The sequence below is a fragment of the Coffea eugenioides genome, chromosome 9 (assembly GCF_003713205.1).
Source record: "Coffea eugenioides isolate CCC68of chromosome 9, Ceug_1.0, whole genome shotgun sequence".
Classification (NCBI taxonomy): domain Eukaryota; kingdom Viridiplantae; phylum Streptophyta; class Magnoliopsida; order Gentianales; family Rubiaceae; genus Coffea; species Coffea eugenioides.
Window position 1 is genome coordinate 39743714 of NC_040043.1, and position 21306 is coordinate 39765019.

At 33.6% G+C, this 21306-nt stretch overlaps 1 protein-coding gene across 1 annotated transcript; it reads right to left on the reverse strand.

The window, feature by feature from the left end:
• Positions 1–19666: 19666 nt before the first annotated feature.
• LOC113782552 lies at positions 19667–20083 on the reverse strand. Its single transcript, XM_027328439.1, has one exon. The coding sequence runs from the start codon at positions 20081–20083 to the stop codon at positions 19667–19669; it is 417 nt and encodes a 138-aa protein (XP_027184240.1).
• Between the last annotated feature and the right edge of the window lie 1223 nt (positions 20084–21306).

Here is a 21306-nt window from a genome sequence, read left to right on the forward strand (position 1 = left end):
TGATCAAATATAATAATTATGATATCAATATTACTGAAACTTATAAAAATATAAAATAATTATGATATCATGCTGACGTTAGTGGATTTTTGAGAACGGTCTGACCTATCCGACTAGTTGACCCCAACCCAATAGTTTAGTTGAGTCGCCATCCAATCCGAGTTTAATAACATATTGTTAAAATTTGGTCAGTGAAAGAAAAATGATTGCTTTTTCATGTTACAGCAGGTTAATGATTACTTCAAAATGACTAACGTGATCCTTGACGGGACACATTGGATTTGTAATTTTGAAATTTTAGATATATATCAGTGTCATCATCTACAATAGATTTAATATGCGTGAACTCTATATATAAAAATCTCGTGAAATCTACTAAAAAACATGGCATATCACAGAACTTTTTATGTAATCTTATAAAAGTCAAGGTAAATGATAAAACAAATGGTAAAATATCACACAAATTATTTATGTCCACCAAGAGAGTTTAAGCTTATGGTATTAGTTTTGAAACCCAATTTTATTTGGTAATTTGGAGTCCCAAAAATCAAGATCCATTTGCAGTTACTGCTATTCTGAATTTTAGTCAATATTGGGTCACTCTTTCTTTTTTAAAATAAGATTACAAGGACTTACAATACTGGGATTAATACAAACAAATTACAACTCATACTGACAATAGTGGGATTCATCCGGAAATATGTTTGGTAAGTAAAGATAAGGAGTCTAGTTTGGCAGAATTGTCTCCGACATAGGCTGAGAATACTCCCATTGAAGTTATTCTAACTGATAAGGGAAGCAGCTCAAATTCAAATCTTGGTACTAATACCGGAAAGGGAAGGAGCCATTAATTGAGATAAATGCTGACTCCTCAAATGACATGCTAGTGGATACGGATCCTAATGATAGGCCACATCAAAAAAAATTAATTGAAGCAAATGCCCAAATTCATATTGAGAGCCAATTTCTGATCTTAGTTCCTTTACAAATTGAATGACCGAAATGGGGAGTTTGGAAAAGGAAACCGAATTCTTCAACATGAGTCTCTCCCACAGGATCCATTTCCGCCAAAGCCTCAGGGAAAAGGAAATTGAAACGATCCAAGGATCGAAACTTGACATCCAAAAACCATAAACTTGTGGATGAAGAAGCTTGACTTCATTGGTGAAGCTAATGAAGTATTTCTTCCTCTTACTAGTGCTACTACCTATGAAAAGCCAGCACCGTCGAGCATGATGAATCTCATAAGTTGGAATTGTTCTGGGCTTGGGAATCCATGGATGGTTTGTGAAGTTTGTGATTTAGCCGGACAAGAAGCTTCCAAAATTTTATTCCTTTGTGAAACAAAATGCAATAGTAGAGTAGTAGATCAATTGAAGTCTAAGATTAATTTTTTGGTATTTCTGTTGATTCCAGCAGCAATTCTGGTCGTCCAGCCCTCATTTGGACGAAAGATATTGATGTCTCTACTCTGAGTTTTTCCCAGTGACATATCGATGCAATTGTCAGGAGTAGCTTCGGGACAATAGAATCATGGAGAATCACAGGCGTTTATGGCGAGCCCAATACCTCTCTCAGGCAAGATGTACGGTCGAGTTTTAAAACATTGAAAAAACTGCTCCCACCTGTCTTGGCTCTGATTTGGGGATTATAAAGAAGTTTTAAGTTAAGATGAGTACCAAGAACTTGTTAATTGACCATGATGGCAAATTAGCTCTTTTTGTGATGCACTCAATTATTGTGAGCTCTCGGATCTTGGCTTCGAAGGATATAAATATACTTGGCTCAGCAATCCTATCGCTCTGAACACGAGTAGAGCCTGTCTCGATAGAGCTTGTGCTGATCAAATTCAAGCCTGGTGTTCAATTTTCCCATGGTCAACTATCAACTATCTCTTTTCCCATGTCTTCGATCATCGCCCAATATTGGTGACTACCAAAGATAGGACCACTGATCCCTTTGAAAGGAAGAAAAATTGCCCTTTCAGGCTTTAGGCCATGTGGTTAAAGTCAAAGGAGCGTGATTGAGTAATCCTAGAAGGATGGATTTTTGGTGAGGATGTTAACAAATGCCTTGAAGATTGTAAGCTGGGTTTAATGGCATGGAGCAAAGCATCATTTGGAAATGTTAAAAGGGAAATGGAGCAGAACAAGAAGAAAATTAATATTTTCCAGCAAGGGACAAGCTTGGATTCCACCAAATCCAAAGTAGGCAGCCTTGCGCATTCGCTTGAGAAACTCCTGACAAGGAAGGCATGAGGTGGAAACAAAGGGCGAAGTGGCATTGGTATAAATTTGGTGACAGGAATACTTCCTTCTTCCATGCTCATGCATCCAAACGACGAGACAATTAGGGGCTTTAAACATCCTGATAGAAGATGTAGCAAAAATTCAAATGCTGTAGAGGTGATCATTACTGATCATTTTGGAAAAAGTTTCTCCCATTCAAATCAGTCGGAATGAGATTTGCAACTTATTCTTGAGCACATAAGAGCTAAAGTGACTTCAGAGATGAATATACAATTTCTTAAGACTTTCACAGCAAAGAGGTATCTAAAGCTGTCTCTCAATCACACCCTTATAAATCTCCTGGTCCTGATAGCTTTAGTCCCATTTTTTTCAAAAATATTAGAATGTTGTAGGGTAGGACATCACCAAGTTTGTCTTATCCTTCTTAAATAATGGTGGCTTTAGTAGTAGTGTCAATTTTATGCATATTGTCCTCATTCCAAAACGTAAGAATCTAGGCTAAATCTCTCAATTTAGGCCTATTAGCCTTTGCAATGTTATTTAAAATCTAGCATCCAAAGTTTTGGCTAATAGAACTAGGTCTACTCTGCCTCATATCATTTCTGAGCCTCAATCTGCTTTTATTCATGGTAGGTTAATTACAGATAACATGCTTTGTTATTTATGAGTTTCATCACGATATCAAAACTAAAAGCTAGGAAAGGGAAGGTTTAATGAGCAAGGATTTTGACAGGGTTGAGAAAAACTTTCTTCTTAGAGTCATGAGTGCACATGGTTTTGACACAAAGTTCATCTCATTAATAAATATATGCTTCTCCTCGGTCACATTTTCTTTTATGCTCAATGGTGCTGAATTTGGATCCATTACTCCACAGAGAAGACTTAGACAGGGCAACCCTTTATCACCTTATTTATTTATTATTTGTGGGAGCACTCTCTTGTCTTTTACAAGAGTCCTCTCAATATGCTAAATTGAAGGGAGTTGCTGTAAACTATAAGGCTCCATTGATATCTCATATCTTGTTCGTAGATGATACTCTTCTCTTTGGCAAAACCACTTTGGAGGAAGCTATTAATTTTCAGAGAGTGATTCAAACCTATGAACGGGCATCAGGACAATGTATTAATTTGGATAAATTTGCTATCGTCTTTAGCCCAACTCTTGCTTGTGGATAATAATTTTTTCTTTAGCAAAACCACTTTAGAGGAAGCTATTAATTTTTAGAGGATGATTCAAGCCTACAAACGAGTATCAAGATAATGTACCAACTGCTATCGCCTTCAGCCCAAATACTCCCTAGGACACTTGAACTAGTATCTCTCAAATTTTAAATATGTTAGTTGTAGACTCTCATGACAAATACTTGGGTCTTCCTATGATCATTGGAAAATCAAAATCATACATTTTTTTCTTCAATCAAGGATCGCATTTGGCATCATTTGCAGAGATGAAAGGAGAAAAATTTATCTCGAGCGGGAAAGGAGGTGCTGCTCAAAATGATTGTTTGAACAATCCCTACATCTACCATGCAGTGCTTCCTTTTACCCGATAGTATCATCCAGGATATACATTCTATGACTTGCAACCAGTGGTAGAGGGATTCTCTAGAAAAGCACAAAATGCATTGGTTAAGCTAGGACAAGTTATGTGCTCCAAAAAACTATATGATAGCCTAGGTTTCTGAAACATGAAGACATTAACCTGTGCCATGTTGGCCAAGCAAGTATGGAGGATTCTAACGAACCCAAATTCTCTTCTTTACCGTGTCCTTAAAGCCAAATATTTCTCAAACATTGCCCATTTTTCAATTGGAGAGGAATGCTAGAAAGAAAAAGGACTTTGAACATTGGATGTAAATTATGAGTTGGGTCAGGAGACTCTATTCACATTTAGCCTGATAAATGGCTCCTACGGATCCTGGATAGAAGTGTATTTGTATCTGAGTTTATTCAAAAGCTTACCTCTTGCCAGAACAAGGATGAAAGAGAGGTGGATTTGGCATTATTCAAGAAATGGGAAATTCATAGTAAAAAGTGGATATCATGCTATAATGGATTCTGATATCCTTGATTCGGGTCAGACGATGCGAAATGGTACAATGTTAGGCAAAGATATGGTTTGGAGAAAAATCTAGTCACTTGAGCTCCCTAACAGGACAAAGCATCTACTTTGGCATATATCTCATAATTCTCTAATTTCTTGAAATGCAATATCCTAATGGATTTCTTTTATGCTGTTTGCAAGGGATCACATGGTGATTTGTACCATCTTTTTTCAATTGTCCTGGCTCAATTCAGATATGGGCTCTTAGTTATCTTGAGAGGAAAGTTTACTCATGCTGTCAGCCTTGTGTTGAGTTGTGGATCAAGGAAGATTGCGAACTCTTTGGTACTCCCTGCTATGAAATCTAGAATAATATGAATGAGATGCTTTTCAATGGCATTTTTCTGAGACCCTCTGTCAATTGTTAGTATTGCACACTACCATGTTGCTACATTCTAGGAAGGAAGTGTTCACTCTTCACCAACACTAACTCAGCAGCATCCTTGCACCTGGTCCAGACCATCTTTTCCCTACTACAAGGTTAATTTTGATGCTTCTATCTTAGCTATTAATCAAGTGGTAGGTGTAGGAAAAATTTATTGCCAGCTTATCTAATAAGATTGAAGGTATAGTTGATGTTGAGTTGGCTAAACCTCTTGTAGCAAGAGAGGCGGTATCATTGGTAGAGGTCCTCATGATCCCCAATTTCATCTTGGAAGGAGATGCTTCCTCATGTGTTAAGTTGATTAGCAACTCTGAAGAAATATAGGATTTGTAATTAAGGATATTCACATAGCCATTCTAAAACAACATATTGTGGATGTAATTTGGATTTGTGCATATTTTAGCACAATACGCTAGATCAGCCAACCAATTTGAAACTCTCTAGAACTCCGCTCCAATATTTGCCAAGTAAATAACGCTGGACGATTTCCAGCATTTTCATTAATGAAATTGCTTAGTTTTTTCCTCAAAAAAATTCAAGTTTTACTCATGTCTCATATACCTAACCATGATACTATACACTATCAATTATATATAAGATTAATTCTTACTATAAACTAATCCAACATAAAGTTAAAGTTAAGAATGGATTAGTTAATTGATTAATTGGTTAAATAAAATTGGCTTAACTTTCAACTGAAGTCGAAATTGAATTCGTTTTTACCAAATTGAAGACTAATTGAATTAAAATCAGAATTTGATTTCAAAATTAGTTAAACAAATTCATCCATTTTCATCTCTATTTGCAGTTCATATCTAAAAGTTATATCACGCGATTTTGTAAATTAATGTATAAAGTAATCATTCATAAACTCTAAAGAAGAACAATGTATCCACATCTATTTTTATATGCATGTGAATTAAGCACATATTATGTAATAAGCAGTTTAGTATTAGACATCATTATTATTTGATGTATAATACTTTGACTTATGTAATTTTTTGTTTTTAGCTACTAAAGAGGTATTAATATATTCATTCATAATGATGAAATAGTCAATAACCAAAGACCAATGTGTACATGTGTACATATATGTATATATCCAAAATAAGATTTAAAATAGAGTAAAATACAAGGAACCATCTTGTGGTTTCACAAAAAGACACATTTTCCTCCTATCGTTTAGAAACCTCCACATAAACACTCTAAACTTCATAGCTAAAGTGAAAATTGACTTGTGACCGGGAGTGCGACCTAGTGGTGATGGGTACGGGGGATTCCTTTGGAAAGACCTTGAGTTTCATTCCCAAACTACCCTTCAGTTGCTATATTGAAGTGACATATTAGGGCATAAGACATTTGAAGCCATCAAGGAGTGAAAGGAAAAAGCGAGAAGAATTAAGAGCAAAAAATGTAAGAGGATTGATAGATCCTAGGGAGAATCGAAAGTTGCCATGTCCACTTCTACAAATTTTGGAGGAGGTTTGACGGATCTTAGGTATGAACAGTGTCGGTGCTTCTACAAGAAAAGAGCAAAAATCAAGATCATGGAATCGAACAAATCCATAAAATTTAGGTTGTACTACGTTTGTGAAAATGAGTCCTGCTTCTTTTGGACATGGTGCAATCCTATAAGAAGGGATGAAATGAGCAATGAATCTACTAGTCAAAGTCCAGGAACAAGAGTAGACGAAAGTTGTGGCTTCTCTCCAAGAGTGACATTGAGTACGGTTGAAGGCACGGTGGGGATGTTGAAAGTGATAATGATTTTATCTTTTATCGTTTGTTGTTTATCTCTAGTTATTGTTGCTTATAAAAAATAGTAATTTGGTTAGTGGCAGCATATGATGTACCAAATAATGTAATGATTTTGGTTTATGAAAAAATTCTAGTTTTTGTCATGGTTTGTATTCCTTAATGAAAGAAAGATAATAGGTATACAACTTGTTTACTCATGATTAGTAATTTGGATAGTCATAATATGATAGCCACAATCCAATATATGGCATTACAAAAAAAGAGCAATAATGCCAATAATGTCACTACAGATAACTAGCAACAATCCCAATAATATTAAAGGATTAAAAAGTTGCATCACTTACAAAACATGTTAATCGATTATATATGGCATGACCAAAAGATAGCATATATGCCATTACAATTTGTTTACATCGACACAAATCCTAAAAACAACATCCATAAATTTTTTATCCTAATTCTTCTTAGATCTTTTGGACCGAGAATTAGGGTTGTTGTCACTAACTGCAACAGTGCTACTTTTATGAGATACTTGATGCAGTAGCCCAAAACAATTCCCTTAGTTCACTATTTTTGAACTTTGCCTTGAAATTTTCAAACAGATGCTTAAGGCAAAATCTGTGCTCTGCACCTGAAAACTGCTCCTCTATAGCATGTACTAGGTCGTTTTGCCTGTCAGAAATGAAGGTATAAGGCACTACATTGTCCCTTCTAATATGAGTAATCAGCTCCTTCAAAAACCAAGTCCAACTGTCATAGTTTTCTGCTTCAACAATGGCAATGGCTGATATAGTAGTCAAACCCAGATCCAAACCCGACATATATTATTTCCTCCTGACATCAAATATACACTCCAAAAAAGATCCACGTACTCAAGAAAAGCTAAAAAAAGTTAAGGACTTTACATTTTTACCCATTTTTCTTCGATAAACCACCTACATATGGACCACCTACTATAAAAATGGCAGAAACCACATACGTAAGCCCTAATATATAGTGGAAATAGAATACAAATATTAAACATTAAATGGACTGAATATCGAACAACAAGTTCTGATTCTTACCTAAAAAATGCCGAACAAGCTTCACTATCAGATGCAGCCACCAATATGACCTTCCCTTCTTCGCGACCAAATGCAGCCACGCCGTCTTCAACTCAGATCCACGATATTTCACCAACAATGTAAAACGTGATTTCACATTTCACCTTTTTAGGATTTCTTTTCTCTTTACAAAGGATGAACGAGAGAGAGTCAGTTCTTGATTCTCTCTCTCTCTCTATTATAAATGAGGGTATTTTGGGTATTCGACATGTTGCCAGTAACTCAATTAGTTCGGAAGGTCATTTCCACTTTAGTTATGAAATTTAGGGTGTTTATGTAGAGGCTTCTAAACGATAAGGGGTAAGGTGTTTTTTCGCGAAACAATAGGGGTTACCTTGTATTTTATCCTTTAAAATATAACATGAAACATATAAATTGCAAGGGATAATAAATTAAAATATAAAATATAAATATAATAGACAGAAAATATGAAATTTCGTTTAACATCGAAATTGAACATTTGAATCCAAAATCAAATTCTTTAACCGAAATAAAATCAAAATCAAATTCATCGAATTCACCAAATTTAATTTAATTCGGTCGAAACTTCCATTAACCAATTTTATGCTTTCCCCCAGGAGTGTGCAAAATCGAAAAATTTTGATTTACCGACCGAATTCGAATTGAATTCGAAAATTTCGAAATCGGTAATTCGGAATTCAGCACTGAAATCGGAATTTCCGATTTCGAATTAAACGAATTTGGTTCGAATTCGGTAATGAAGTTTTTGAAATCGGAAATCAAAATCGAAATTTCCGAATTCAATTTCGTTTTATAATATATATATTAATATACATTTATTTATATATATAATAATATTTTTTATTTCAATTTCGTTTTATAATACATGTAATATAAAATTTATATTATATAACAATACATCTAACAAAAAAGAAAAAAAAGGAAAAAAGGTTTCGAATTCGGAATTTACCGAATTTCGAATTGAATTCGGAATCGAAATCGAAATCGGTCGGTAATTCCTTTCAAAAAAATTTTGAATTCAAATTTCCGAATTGCTGAATTCGAATTCGTTGCACACCCCTACTCTCTCCTACAAAAAGTGCAAGAAGAAATTCATATTTGTGAGACTTGAGTGTGTTTGGATAGGAGATTATTTGCTCAAATATATTTGTTTACATCACCATTACAATTTCCAATACACTTTTTTATCTTTCCAATTATCTTTTTATCTCACATACATCACATCACAAAAAGTATTACAGTAAAAATATCTCAAATAATTTACAATCCAAACACTCTATGTTCTCAGGTTTGAATGGAACCACAGATTTTGGGCTGATAGGGGCCTAAAAGTGGGCTCAGATCAAAGTCCAAAGTTGGATTCTGGGAAAGTCTATGGAGTTTTGTTGCTTTATCCATCACTACCGCATCCTTGAAAACGATGGCATCCATTGGACTGAACCGTTCATGGGCTAATATTGGGGAGCGGATAACATTAAGAGACCCCACATGGGCTAATATTTGGGAACAAGAAGAGGGACTTAAAAAGGAATAAAAAGTGACATCCCTCTCACCTAGCTAAATCGGTTTAATATTAACTAGATAAATGTAGAATTTGGGTTAGCCATCAAGAGAATTTTAAAACTTTATTTGGGTGTAGGTTAATGAATCAAATCCTCTTATCTACTTTCTAAAAATTCAGGTTTTCCTTTTCTCTGCCTTTTTTTGTTGGCCGGGGGGGGGGGGGGGGGAGGGGGTGACATGCAGTGAAGAAAAGGTAATAAGGACAAACAAAGGCTCTTTTACTTGTACTAGTATTATATTGGAAAATAGAGTAATTTTCATGGCCCAAGGTAAAGCGAAAACCTGCAGCGGTTCAACAATTTGATTTGACTTTGGGTAGTCATAGTGACACTTCACATTTGCTTCACAAAGAGGATTTAGTGCTAGTAACAAGATACCATCCTATTATCCCATTTCATTTTATTCCCATTTTCAGTAGAGCTTTTTCCTATTTCTATTTAAATCTCTATTGCAGATTTTGTTTTTCCGTTAACATAAAACTGGCTGATATTTCGAGAATATCAAGAAAATGCAGAAGAAATCGTGTAAAACCCCACTAAGTGCAGCATTTTCTAAGAAAAACAAAACTTTTGATCTGCAAACGCATATGTTCATGAATTTGTTTTGATAAGAAAACCTATTTTCTCCCTCTTGGCATCAAAGTTTCTTCAGCAAACAAACTCCTCCATATCTTATTCTCGGCCTTTTCTATTAGTTTCTCTCCCTAGGGTTTTTTTTTCTTTGTTTCTGAAATTAAAATTTTCAACAAATTTTCTCTTCTACGATTCTCCCAATGAGAATTCATTCTCCCCAGGGATTTTCGTAGTGAGAACTTCTTTGTCTCCTTGGTGAGAGTTTTTTAATTTGTGCTTTAATCTTATTAGATTTGAGATTTCTCGGATCAATTTGGTCAAATCTAAACTTTCCATTGGAGCTTGTACAAGACATGCGTAACTCATCTATTGGAGCTTCAAGGGTTTATCTGTACTTGAAAAAAATTGTTTGAGTTTTATAATATTATCTGTTGTTGGCTTCTCAAATTTGAAAGAAATCCCTTCTTTCTATTACACCTGTGAAATTTGCTTCCGTAGGTGCATTTTTATATGAATGAATAAAATTTTCTTGTTTATCCAAAAACAAGAAAAGAAAAGAAAACCGAGGGTAAATTAATTTTTGTCAAAGAAAGTAGCTAGGTATTTCCAATCAAAGAACCATACGTTAAGCATTCCATGTAGCATAATGCTTATATGCTTCTCTATCATCTACTTACCATTTCGCTTGGGACAAGTATTAGAGGTTGAGTAAATGAACCAAAGTTGAGTTGAGTCTAGAGTTGTCCCAATCTAATAGTGCTAGGACTTACTCCATTAGGGCAAATAGTGACTTTTCAGTTATTGTTGATACAATACCATCCACGTATACGTAGTATATGACCTTAATTCCAGATTATAGGACATATTTTACTTAAACGCTTGGATCTTTCCATGCCCCTAGGTGTCACCTGAATACTAGGCTGGCTTCTTGTGGATATACAATTCTCATTGTCATGTGATACTTCAATGTATAACTTGGTAGATAATGATCAAGTAAATGTAATGGGCAATTGATAATTTTGCATGTTTGGTTAGCACCGATAAGAGTAATAGACAAGCCATTGAGTTGTTAAGTTACTACCTAATTTGAAACTCACTATCTAATTTGGAAATCGCCAAACTTGATTATGATATGGTAGAAGCCTAATTTCATCAATGTGCAACATATTTCTTTTTCTTTCTTTTTTGGTTTTTGATTTTCATTCCCTATGTTGCGATCATCTTAGAACTATGTAATATTGCTAAGAAGAAAGAATTTTTTTCTAGCGGACTCTATAACTAACTAACTAACTAACTATTGTTTAAGAGAAGTTCGGGCATTAATTTTTGAGCAAATCTTATAGACATTGACAGTGTATACACTATCACCGTTGGATCAATGACACATGTGTAAAAGTTGTATTTCAAATTTAAATTTTGCATAATTGTCATTTATTCAAAACTGACAGTATTTATACTGTCAATGTAGAAAAGATTAATCGTTAATTTTTTTGGTCAAGTGAAGTTAAATTAGGAATGCATAAAGGTACATAAAAAATAAATGTGAATATGTGTCTTTATAGGATAAGTAAGATTCAAATTTGGTTTGCTACATGTGCCGATTGGACGCTTGTTAGAAAAAAAAAAAAAGAAGTGTACCATTAAGGATAATTGTCATTTACAAGAGTTATCATCACTGTAGGAATGCTATAATTAAGCATGATACAATTGTTGAAAAGCAACTGGCCGAGGACAGAAGATTGATTTTCTTTCCTAACTAATCCAAAATTGGAACCTCAATGATAAGCCAACGTAATTATAGCTTAGAAGATGTCATAATCAGCTTCCTACCCTAAAGTTGACGAAAACTCTTTCCTAGAATCAAAACCAATTATATTGAGTATCTCAAACAAATGGGCAACTCCTTGTTACACGTAATTCTTGAGAGCCCTTAGTTTTATCCATTTGTTAATGGTGGTACATTCTTTGGCATTTTTGGTGACTGGGAAAATGAACAGCTACATGAGTCTGGACTCGTGGAACTGGAATAGCATTTTGGTCAGATTCTTTGAATTCTAAGCAGTAGATAAGGGCTTTATCTTCAACAATTTTGACAAAAGAGCAAGACGCTTCAATTCAAGAAATGTGACCTTTGTCGTTCGTTTTCTGGAAAAAATAGATGAAGAGTTGCTTTCTTTATTCTGTTTCCAGCTGCCTAGTCCATGACAAATGCTTTAATTCTCCAGATATTTCTTGGAAAAAATCTAACTAATTGGAAAATTGAGTGCCCATGAATGAAATGAAACATCAGAACACCTAAAATCTGAAATAAGTACTTTTCCTTTGACATGATTCTGAGTATAAACGTTTCAGATATCTGATTTATTATTCATCGTGACAATAATTACCAAATTAATAGCTTTATATCTGAAAATTTAATGTTAAGCACACCCATAGAAGGATCAAAAGCCCTTACATTGGAAACAGTAATTCTGTTCAATAACTATTTTTTTTCCTGTTCAATAACTTATCGGCCCATTATATTTGTTACTACATGTTTGCAAATATTTTTAGTATCACGAGGTAAATATTATAGAAGATGTTTTTTTTTTTTTTCAATTTTTCTATTGATATTGATCGATTAAGTGTACCTTCAAAAGTAATTTACGCACCAAAGATTTCCAATTTTATTTATTTTTTTTCTTGAAAAAAAAAATTAAAGCCAGAAAACTTTTAGTTGTCAAGTGCTTCCTTTTTAACGTGTGAAGCTAAAACGTGTACCTTCAGGCCAGAAAAATATGCCTGAACTAGAAAATAGAGCAATGGAACTGAGAACCTAATTCCACATCATCAAAATTTTAGTAGTATACCAATTGGCCTTTCTTTAATCGATGATACACCTATCTTCCTTTATCTCAATCCAAAGTAATTATACTCTTCAAATTTGTTGGTTCATTCTCCAATCTCCATTACTATTACGGTATATGTACAGTTTTTTTTTAAAGCAAATTACCTGGGTAGTAATTAAACTTTTTGAATAGTCGAATTTTGACCATTCAACTATTAATAGTATACTTTTACCTACTAAATTATCAAAAGTATAATTTTGAACCATTTTGTCTGATCTAACTATTCAGATAATTTGCTCTTTTTTGGAAGATGACACAATTCTATATTAACATATATTGTACAACATCTCAATCAATCGATTGGTTCATTCTCCACTCACCATTGGTATATCCATATACGTATATTCCTTGGAAAGATTGCACAATTCTAGATTAATAAATCTTTATAATTAAACTCTGACTATTTTTGTCTGTGTCTGTGCATATATAATTTTCTTTGATGTTACAGCTACATCAATTTCCAATTTCAAGACGCATTGTCATGGCTGAACAGCCACTCAACTTTGAGATTGACGCCCCAAACTTGAGTCCCCAAAAAAAATCAAAAATTTTTTTTTTTTTTTGCTTTTTTAATGTTTATATATCTGGGTAAAAACAAAAAATTAGAATTCTAGGTCTTTGCTGAGTGGGATAAGTAGAATTGCACCTCACCTACCCTTCATTTTGGTGACGTCCAAAACAGATACTCTATTATTAATTTATATATTCTATTCAAAAGATTAATTTATAGCATACATGAAGTATTCTTAAGCCTAGTGATTATCCTTGCCTTTGTTGTTTTCTCGTTTTTGGAAGTTTGTGGCACAAAAAGCCCCCACAATAGCTCAGCAGACTGTCTCTCTCAGAAAACAAAAAAATATCTTTCTTTATTGTTAGGTATTATTGGTATGGTATGTTTTCTGACAGAGAAACCGTCAGAAAATGTATAAATCTTTTTAACCATTGTTTTTATTCTTTTTAAGTAGTAGAGTAATCTTGTAAATTTGGGACTCTTGGTTCAATGGAAAAAAAAAATGTATTACATGGAATTTATTTATGTGTTAAATCACAAATTCTCCCTGTAAAAAGGTCGAGTTTAAATTTTAAAGCTCTTTTCCCGTACGTGATTATAATTTAGCCAAAACAATAAGAATACTTCTCCATGATAAAATGAAATCTTCACTCCCTGTAAATTGTAATCTCAAAATTTGGAGGTTCTCCTGCCTAGGAGATCCTCATTAAGGATAGCGTACAGTTTCTGATTGGAAAAACCATCAATTAGTATGCTAAATACTAGTATTATAAGAGTCCTAGTATAGTGTCAAATTTGGAGCAAAAGATTTTGCCTTGCTCTTATATGATTTTTTTTTTTTGGAATTCTTTGCCCCTAATTAAGCCCACCAAGGAGAAAAATGAGTCACCATAAAAGTTTAACATTAGTATTCACCAATGAATTATTGTGTTCAAAATTTCAAACCCCTTATTGATGGTATTCATTATCGAACTATAGCCTAGGCCTTCAACCCAAAAAACAACTAGCATTTTGATCTGTACTATGCACGGATTCACATTTTGAAAGTAAAATAATAATTAGATATGTTTGGATATTTCATTTTTTTCAAATAATAGTTTTCTTATATTATAAACACATTTTTTAACTCATCTTTTTATATTTTCAATTATTTTTTATCTCACATACATCACATCACAAAAAGTACTACAATAATTATTTCAAATGACATTCTATCCAAACAAATCATTTCATAAAAATGAGCTATATGAAGAAAATTTTAAAATGAATAAAAGAGTTTCATATTACTGCAAATTTCTAACAGAGTATCTTATGTTACAAATCCAAAATAGATTGAAAAATTCTAAGTTTAACATTAGTATTCACCAGTGAATTATATACACTTTAATACGACAAATCTTTTTTTTTTATTTTACAGAAAAAACAAATAACTGACCACTTATATTTGTAATATGCTCTCACAACACGTCATAGAAGAATCCATACAACAATTTCTTGCTATACGTTTTATTCAAAAAAAAAAAGTTTAAAGTCGATGTCTTCAATTTATTTGTGGCTACAATGTGGTCCACGTCAATGTGTTCGTGAGATAGACACGTGTCCGTCTGGTACAAAAACATTTTAAGCTATCGGGCTCGTTGGTTGGGCACGTGGCGACTGCACACATGCAATTAGGCTTGAATGCCGACCACGTGGCCTGGGTGTCAAATGTGTCTTCGGACACCTCAACAGTTGAGAGTCTGACATCTGGGAGTGTTTGAATAGCACAAATATTTCAAATAATATTTCGTTTGTATCATAAACACATTTTTCAACTCACATTTTTATATTTTCAATTACCTTTTTATCTCACATACATCACATCACAAAAAGTGATACAGTAATTATTCTAAATAATATTTCAAATAATACTCTATTCAAACAAACCTTGGGCATCACCACATTAATGATGAGGCAGCAGAATTTTTGGATCCCTTCGTCCCAAGTCTCAATATTAGAGTAGTTTTGGGAATTCAAACTTTGTGTGGATGCATGATAATTATTATGTTTAGATGAGATGATATTAATGAATTTATATATGTATTTGTTAAATTTAAATTTTTTTGATAGATCGTATTGAAATTTTAAAAAGTTATCTTTTTAAATGGCAATATTTTATAAAACATGTATTAAATTTGAAATGGTGACTTGTTATTTAGAACATCAATAAAGTGAATACATGATAATAACAATGGGACGGAAGAAGTATTATAGTTGTTAATTTACTCAGAAAATAAAATGGCCACAGCTAAACCAGTACTTCTTTGTTTTTTTTCTTTCTATTCTTTTATAATATTGGTTTTAGCTTAGGAATAGAGTAACAGATTGAGTATTTGTAGGAAATCAATTTTTATTTTTTTAATAGAAAATGTTTTCGATATTGATAAACTTAAGGGTTAATTCTTATAAATCTCCTCAAAATATACTCTTTTATAGCGTACCTCCTTAAAGGTTGTAGTTCACCTATAATATTATATTATTTCCAATAAGGTGCAATCGGATTGGCTGCCTAAATTTAGTTGTTTTGATCATATGCATCTTGCATGATTTACTAATTAAATTGATTAAATTATCTCAACAGAAAATTAGTAATCGACATGGCGGAAAAAAGAATTGTAAATGAAGTGATCAATTTGCCCTTTTAATGGAAGAATAACTCGTCAATAAATAAATGAAGTGACCTGATTACTTGCTTGACAACCAAAAATATTGCATCAGTTGTCTTATCATTTCAACCATTGTGAAAATGGTTTTATCGCTCAAGTTTTTGTTGAATTGATTAAATGATTAACATGTATATTATCCAAAATCATGTGTCACACTTATATCACTTTAATTATTCAATTCTCTGTCCATGTCAATTTCTGATTTTTGTTGGGATAGTCTAGTCAATTCATAGAATCATGTGAGGTGCAAATGACTGAGGGCTTGGTCTCCGTTGATTTTGGAAATTAGGTTTTTGATGCTTTCAGTGACTTTTGTATTCTAATTATATATTTTTTAATGATAAAAAACTAAAATCTTTAATCATTTAAAGATCAGTTTTTGTTAATTCTGATTATTCTCTGTACTCGTACAAAAAGCGAACCATTAGGCCCTCTCACGAATGGATTAAATATAGATTTCATATTTGACTGCTAATAATCCTGAATAGAAATATTTCTGCAGTGATGCTAATAATTGACCCTTCTGACACATCACATTGATAAAAATTTAGCGAATCAGTTCCACCAACCAAAGAAAAAGAAAATTCTACTCTACTTTCTCGTTAAACGTAATAGCAAATTCTACAAGAAATTCTCCCACCCCTTTTTGCATCCTTTCTACCATACAGAATCTGATTTCTCGGGAACTCGACAGTACCTTTTTCAATAACATCATATAGTAAGGCATCAAGAATCTTTGTTCAAACCATCAGCCTTTGGATCGGTGGCCACCACCAATACATTAAAATTTGGTGGGATGGGAGACAAAAGTTCTTCACATTAAAATGGCTTTGTTTAAAAAATCCAGACGGGTGCGTAGTTTGGTCCGGTGGTAGTTCAGTTCCCTCCGAGTTATCCTTGAACCTCTTCAGGTTCTCCTTCTTCCCTAGTGTAGGATAACTTATCGTATTGACAAAAAAAAAAAAAAAGGTCAAGAATCTTTATTCGTATTTTGAAGAAAATGTCTGATATCAAAGTTATTTTTTTCAAAAAAATATTATTGTTGTGATTCCTTTTCAATCTTCTATAAAAGTTTAAAAGGAGAGGAAAACTCATCCAATTTTAAGGCCATGGCTTGTCATCAATGCATTAAGCAACTTACTGTGATGTACGTAGGAAATAGTCTAAATTCGATCACTTTAACTCTGTCCAATTTGAACTGTTCATTTAAAAAAAAAAGCCCAAATTAGATTGAGGTGAGTTGGTTCGATTCGGACCATTCGATGCAATTTACAATTAAATCCGCAGCTGCAGAAGCAATAGATCCATATTGTACAGGCAGTAGTATACACAGTCAAATAGTGCTATGTAGATTTAAGAACAGTGCTGCATTGCTGGTTTGTGTGACATTCAATTCTGAATATGAACTTTTTTGCAAAAAAAGAAAAAAAAAGAAAGAAAAAAAAGGAAAAATAGAGTTTAAAAATAAAAGGTTGAACCTGGTTCTGATTTGTGGCAAAACTAGAATTAGGGTGGATGACTTTTGAATGGCATTTTTAATATTGAAAATAGAAATTTAAATCATAGATGATCCATTTCAATAGTTTTTCCTATATATTAGATGTGACTAATTAGGTACTAATCATAAGTTAATGTGCCAACTCACAATCCCAGAGAATATCAATTAGTCTCATCAAATATTACTATGTTGTAATCCTAATCTAGAAGCGTTTTGTCTTTTGTTTATCAAGAATTATTACTCATTTGAGGATTCTACGTGGTATGCAAACAAGTTAATTAACCTGAAATTTAATAATCCACTCCCCACTGTTTTACGTTTGATAATGAGTCTAGCACATGTAAACTTGGGAGGAAACATTGGGCTAGGAACCTAATCTAGGATAGCTTTGTACGAACAAGCATAAAAATTTCAACAAGGACATGTTAAATCACTATCTTAGATTAAGTCAAATTTTTTTATTTTATAAAAATGGTGCAGTCCCTCTCTATTGAGATCATTAGCCACCAAATTCTGTTTTATCCTTTGTCCCATCACAAATGTCCTCCATCTAAAAGATCCCATATTTTGGCTTGCGTAAGTATTAGGAAATCACAAGAATTTAATTAGTTGAAACCAATTATACGTAACAAGATTTTAAGAAATTTGACTTTTCACGTATTATAACAAGATCCATTGTTGTGTATGGTGAGTTTATTGCAATATTGCGATGCGGAAAAATGTGACCACTTGCATTTAGAAATATAATATAACCTTAATCATTTAAAACTATTTTTGGGCTTGAACTAATTAAATCTGCCAATTAATCGAGTTGAGTTCAGACATTCTTGAATTAATTAATTCAAGAAAGTACACAATTCCTTACACTTCCTTAAATTCTGCATCTAGGCGTCACAGTAAACTCAACATACGAAGGGTGCACTGGCTTTTCTCACAAGGTAAAATAATAATCAAAAAGAAGAATTTATTGCCAATTTTATGTATCTAGAAGGCGTGAAAGTTAAAACTGAAACTATTGTAAAATCTCTCCACATTTACAAAGAATGCTAATTTAATGCATTTTTTGTACTTCATTATAAGGAATCGAATACAGATACAACACATTTGGACACATCAACCATATACTAATGTCTTTTTCAAATTGTACATAATTAATTTTTTTTTTGTCAATTGCCATCTCTACTTCTATTCCTACTCATACTCTAACTGGAGGAGGCTCAACTGAGCTTACGGGGGACCGATGGGGACACAACCACTACCGGACCAGACGGGTGCACTACGCACCCATCTGGATTTTGAAGAAGAGCCACAAGAGTTGCCTCCTACCCCACCAAAGCCTTAAGCGTTTGGTGGTGGCCACCAGCCCAAGAGCTGGTGGTTAATTGTACACAATTAATCATAAGTTGGAATTTGCATTCATCCCTTCTTTGCAAACAGCTGTTCTTGTTGGGCAGTTCTAAGACCGGACAGAACCAGAAAACAGTGTGCCCAGCCAGACGGGATCCTCTGTCCAATTTTCTGTGTCCAATTTCCTGTCCAACACAAAACTACGTAGTTCCACTTATTCTTGTGGCTGACGTGGCACATAAAAATAAATGTCTGTTTGGCTCCATTATACTTTTGGATCTCTCTTCTTTTTTGGATTATTCTTTCCGTTAGGCCCAGCTGCAAATTTTGCTTTGTACTTCCAAGGATTTGATTGTCTCTCTGTATGTCTCAAATTTTGCTATGTCTTTCCGTTAGGCTAGTGGTTTGCTTTGGAGGAATTCAGGGTGAATGGTTACAATTTGACAGGGCTGTTGCTTGGTGCTTGAGCCAAACAGACATTTATTTTTATGTGCCACGTCAGCCACAAGAATAAGTGGAACTACGTAGTTTTGTGTTGGACAGGAAATTGGACACAGAAAATTGGACAGAGGATCCCGTCTGGTGCCCAGCGCCCACCTTAGCCTAACAGAAACCTAATTTAACAACCTGTATATTCATAATCTACACCAACATAAAAATAATAATAATAAAAAAGAAATCACAACATTAATTAATAAAGACTTGAACAATTTGAGCTATGAAACACTTTTTTCCCTTCTAATTTTGGAAACTGGAGATACTCATTTTCCTTTTTTTTTTTTTTTGGTTCCCTTTTCTGGGAATTTTGTACACTATAGTAATTCTCTTACAACGAAAAAAAAAATTACAATATCCAGCTGTGACAGTTAAAAACTGACAATAATTAAACAACAAAAGAGACAAAGGAAGATGAGAAAATAAGCTTTCTTTCCTTTCCTTTTCTTTTCCTTTCTTTTCCTTTCTTTTTGGTTTTTCTCTCATTGAAACTTCTGAACTCTATGTTACGTTTCAAGAAATCCAGTCATCCGGAGAATTGAATTCCTTACTTCACTCAAATCTCTTCCCTTGAGAGTTCTTCCATTTCCGGTGCAGACGGAAAATGCCATCACTTTTCTGGTGATTCGCCTTCCGATAATTACATGGGGTGGCTCCATCTCTCCGTCGTCGCCATCATCATCATCGTTAAAGTCTGATTCCATGGACCGAAAACAAGAATTATTGCCCGAAAAACTTTCCGGTATACTTACAGGAAGCGATGCAGAAGTATTTTTCTTGGTCTTCAACTTTTTTCTCTTGGGGTTGGAGATTTTCCTCAGTTCCCTGGAATTCAATTCCATAGGAATATAATACTCCTCATTGTCTTCACTTCCATCAATTTCTTGAAATATCACCTCAGATTCTTGAAATTCTTCCGCCATTGGAAAATGGGTTTTGCTATTTTTTTTTCTTACTTTCTTCTTTTTGACAAAAAAGTATGTATAACTTCTTCAGCTGATACAAGAAGATGAATATGGGGACTGCTGAAATGATGGAGGAAGGGAGAAAGATGATAAAAAATGGTGGCTAGGAAACTGGGGAAAGGGGATGGAATTTATACGGAAATGGGGAAATGATTGATTGGATTATTTAAGGATCTAAATCGTAGTGAGTACTCTTTGATTGGATGACACAAGATGTTGTCAGAAGAAAGGGGTTTGAGTGTGGACCCAACTCTCTCTCTCTAAAAAGTTTTCTTTCTTTCTCTCTCTAAAAGTTACTCTCCAAATCAAGCTGCATTTAAAAAAAAAAAAGAAAAAGAATAGCTGCCTAAACTGAGCCAGCTTTGTTACTTGCAACTCACGGCTTTTGTTGTGTGTAATATTTGTATATTTGTATTTGCAACTCACGGCTTCGTTAAGGCTCTTAAGCCTCCCTCGTTCCCTTGCCCCATAAAATTCTTGTCCCACATCGACTTGAGAGATGTGCGTGTGTTTGGATTTAAGGTCCATGAGTTTACCCAGAAGTCAGCAATTACCTTTTGGGTAAACTGGTGGAGTTACTTTAGATCCGGATGTATGTGTGTTTTCTTACAGTTGTTGAACCTTTGATCTTCTTCTGTGTTGCCAAAATGGTTTTTTTTTTTTTTTTTTAAATGTATATAGAGGCACATATATAAAAGGTGATATGGTACTATTTGGTATCACAAATTTTAGATAGTATAGGCTAGAATATGCACAATTCAAGAGTAATGGTAACTCATGTAAATTGGAATATTCTCTCCACCTTATTTTATTAATCTTGATTTCTCTTTTTGTTTGTCTTCAAGTGATTTGTTATGTTTCAACATGGAGAATCAATAATAAATTCAACATTCCTATTTTACCTTTTGTATAATTCCTACCAAAAATGGTCACATTACAACATGAAACACATTAATAAAAAAAAACCATTGGAAATTTAAAGCTCCAAAAGCAAGTACATTGAATTTATACTCGGGGTAAATGTGAAAAGATCATTTTGCTAGTGGATCAAATATCGAATTTTTTAAACTGTGTAGAGTCGAAAAATAAATGGAAGAAGTCTTTTTTTTTAAAATTTATTTAAAGTGTAGGTATTGCAAATAATTAATTTCGTGCTATTAGAGACTCTTGAGGATTAAGCT

Excerpts from the sequence above, each read along its gene's own strand:
- LOC113782552 (XM_027328439.1), bottom strand. The coding sequence starts at position 20,083 with ATGGCGGAAGAATTTCAAGAATCTGAGGTGATATTTCAAGAAATTGAT.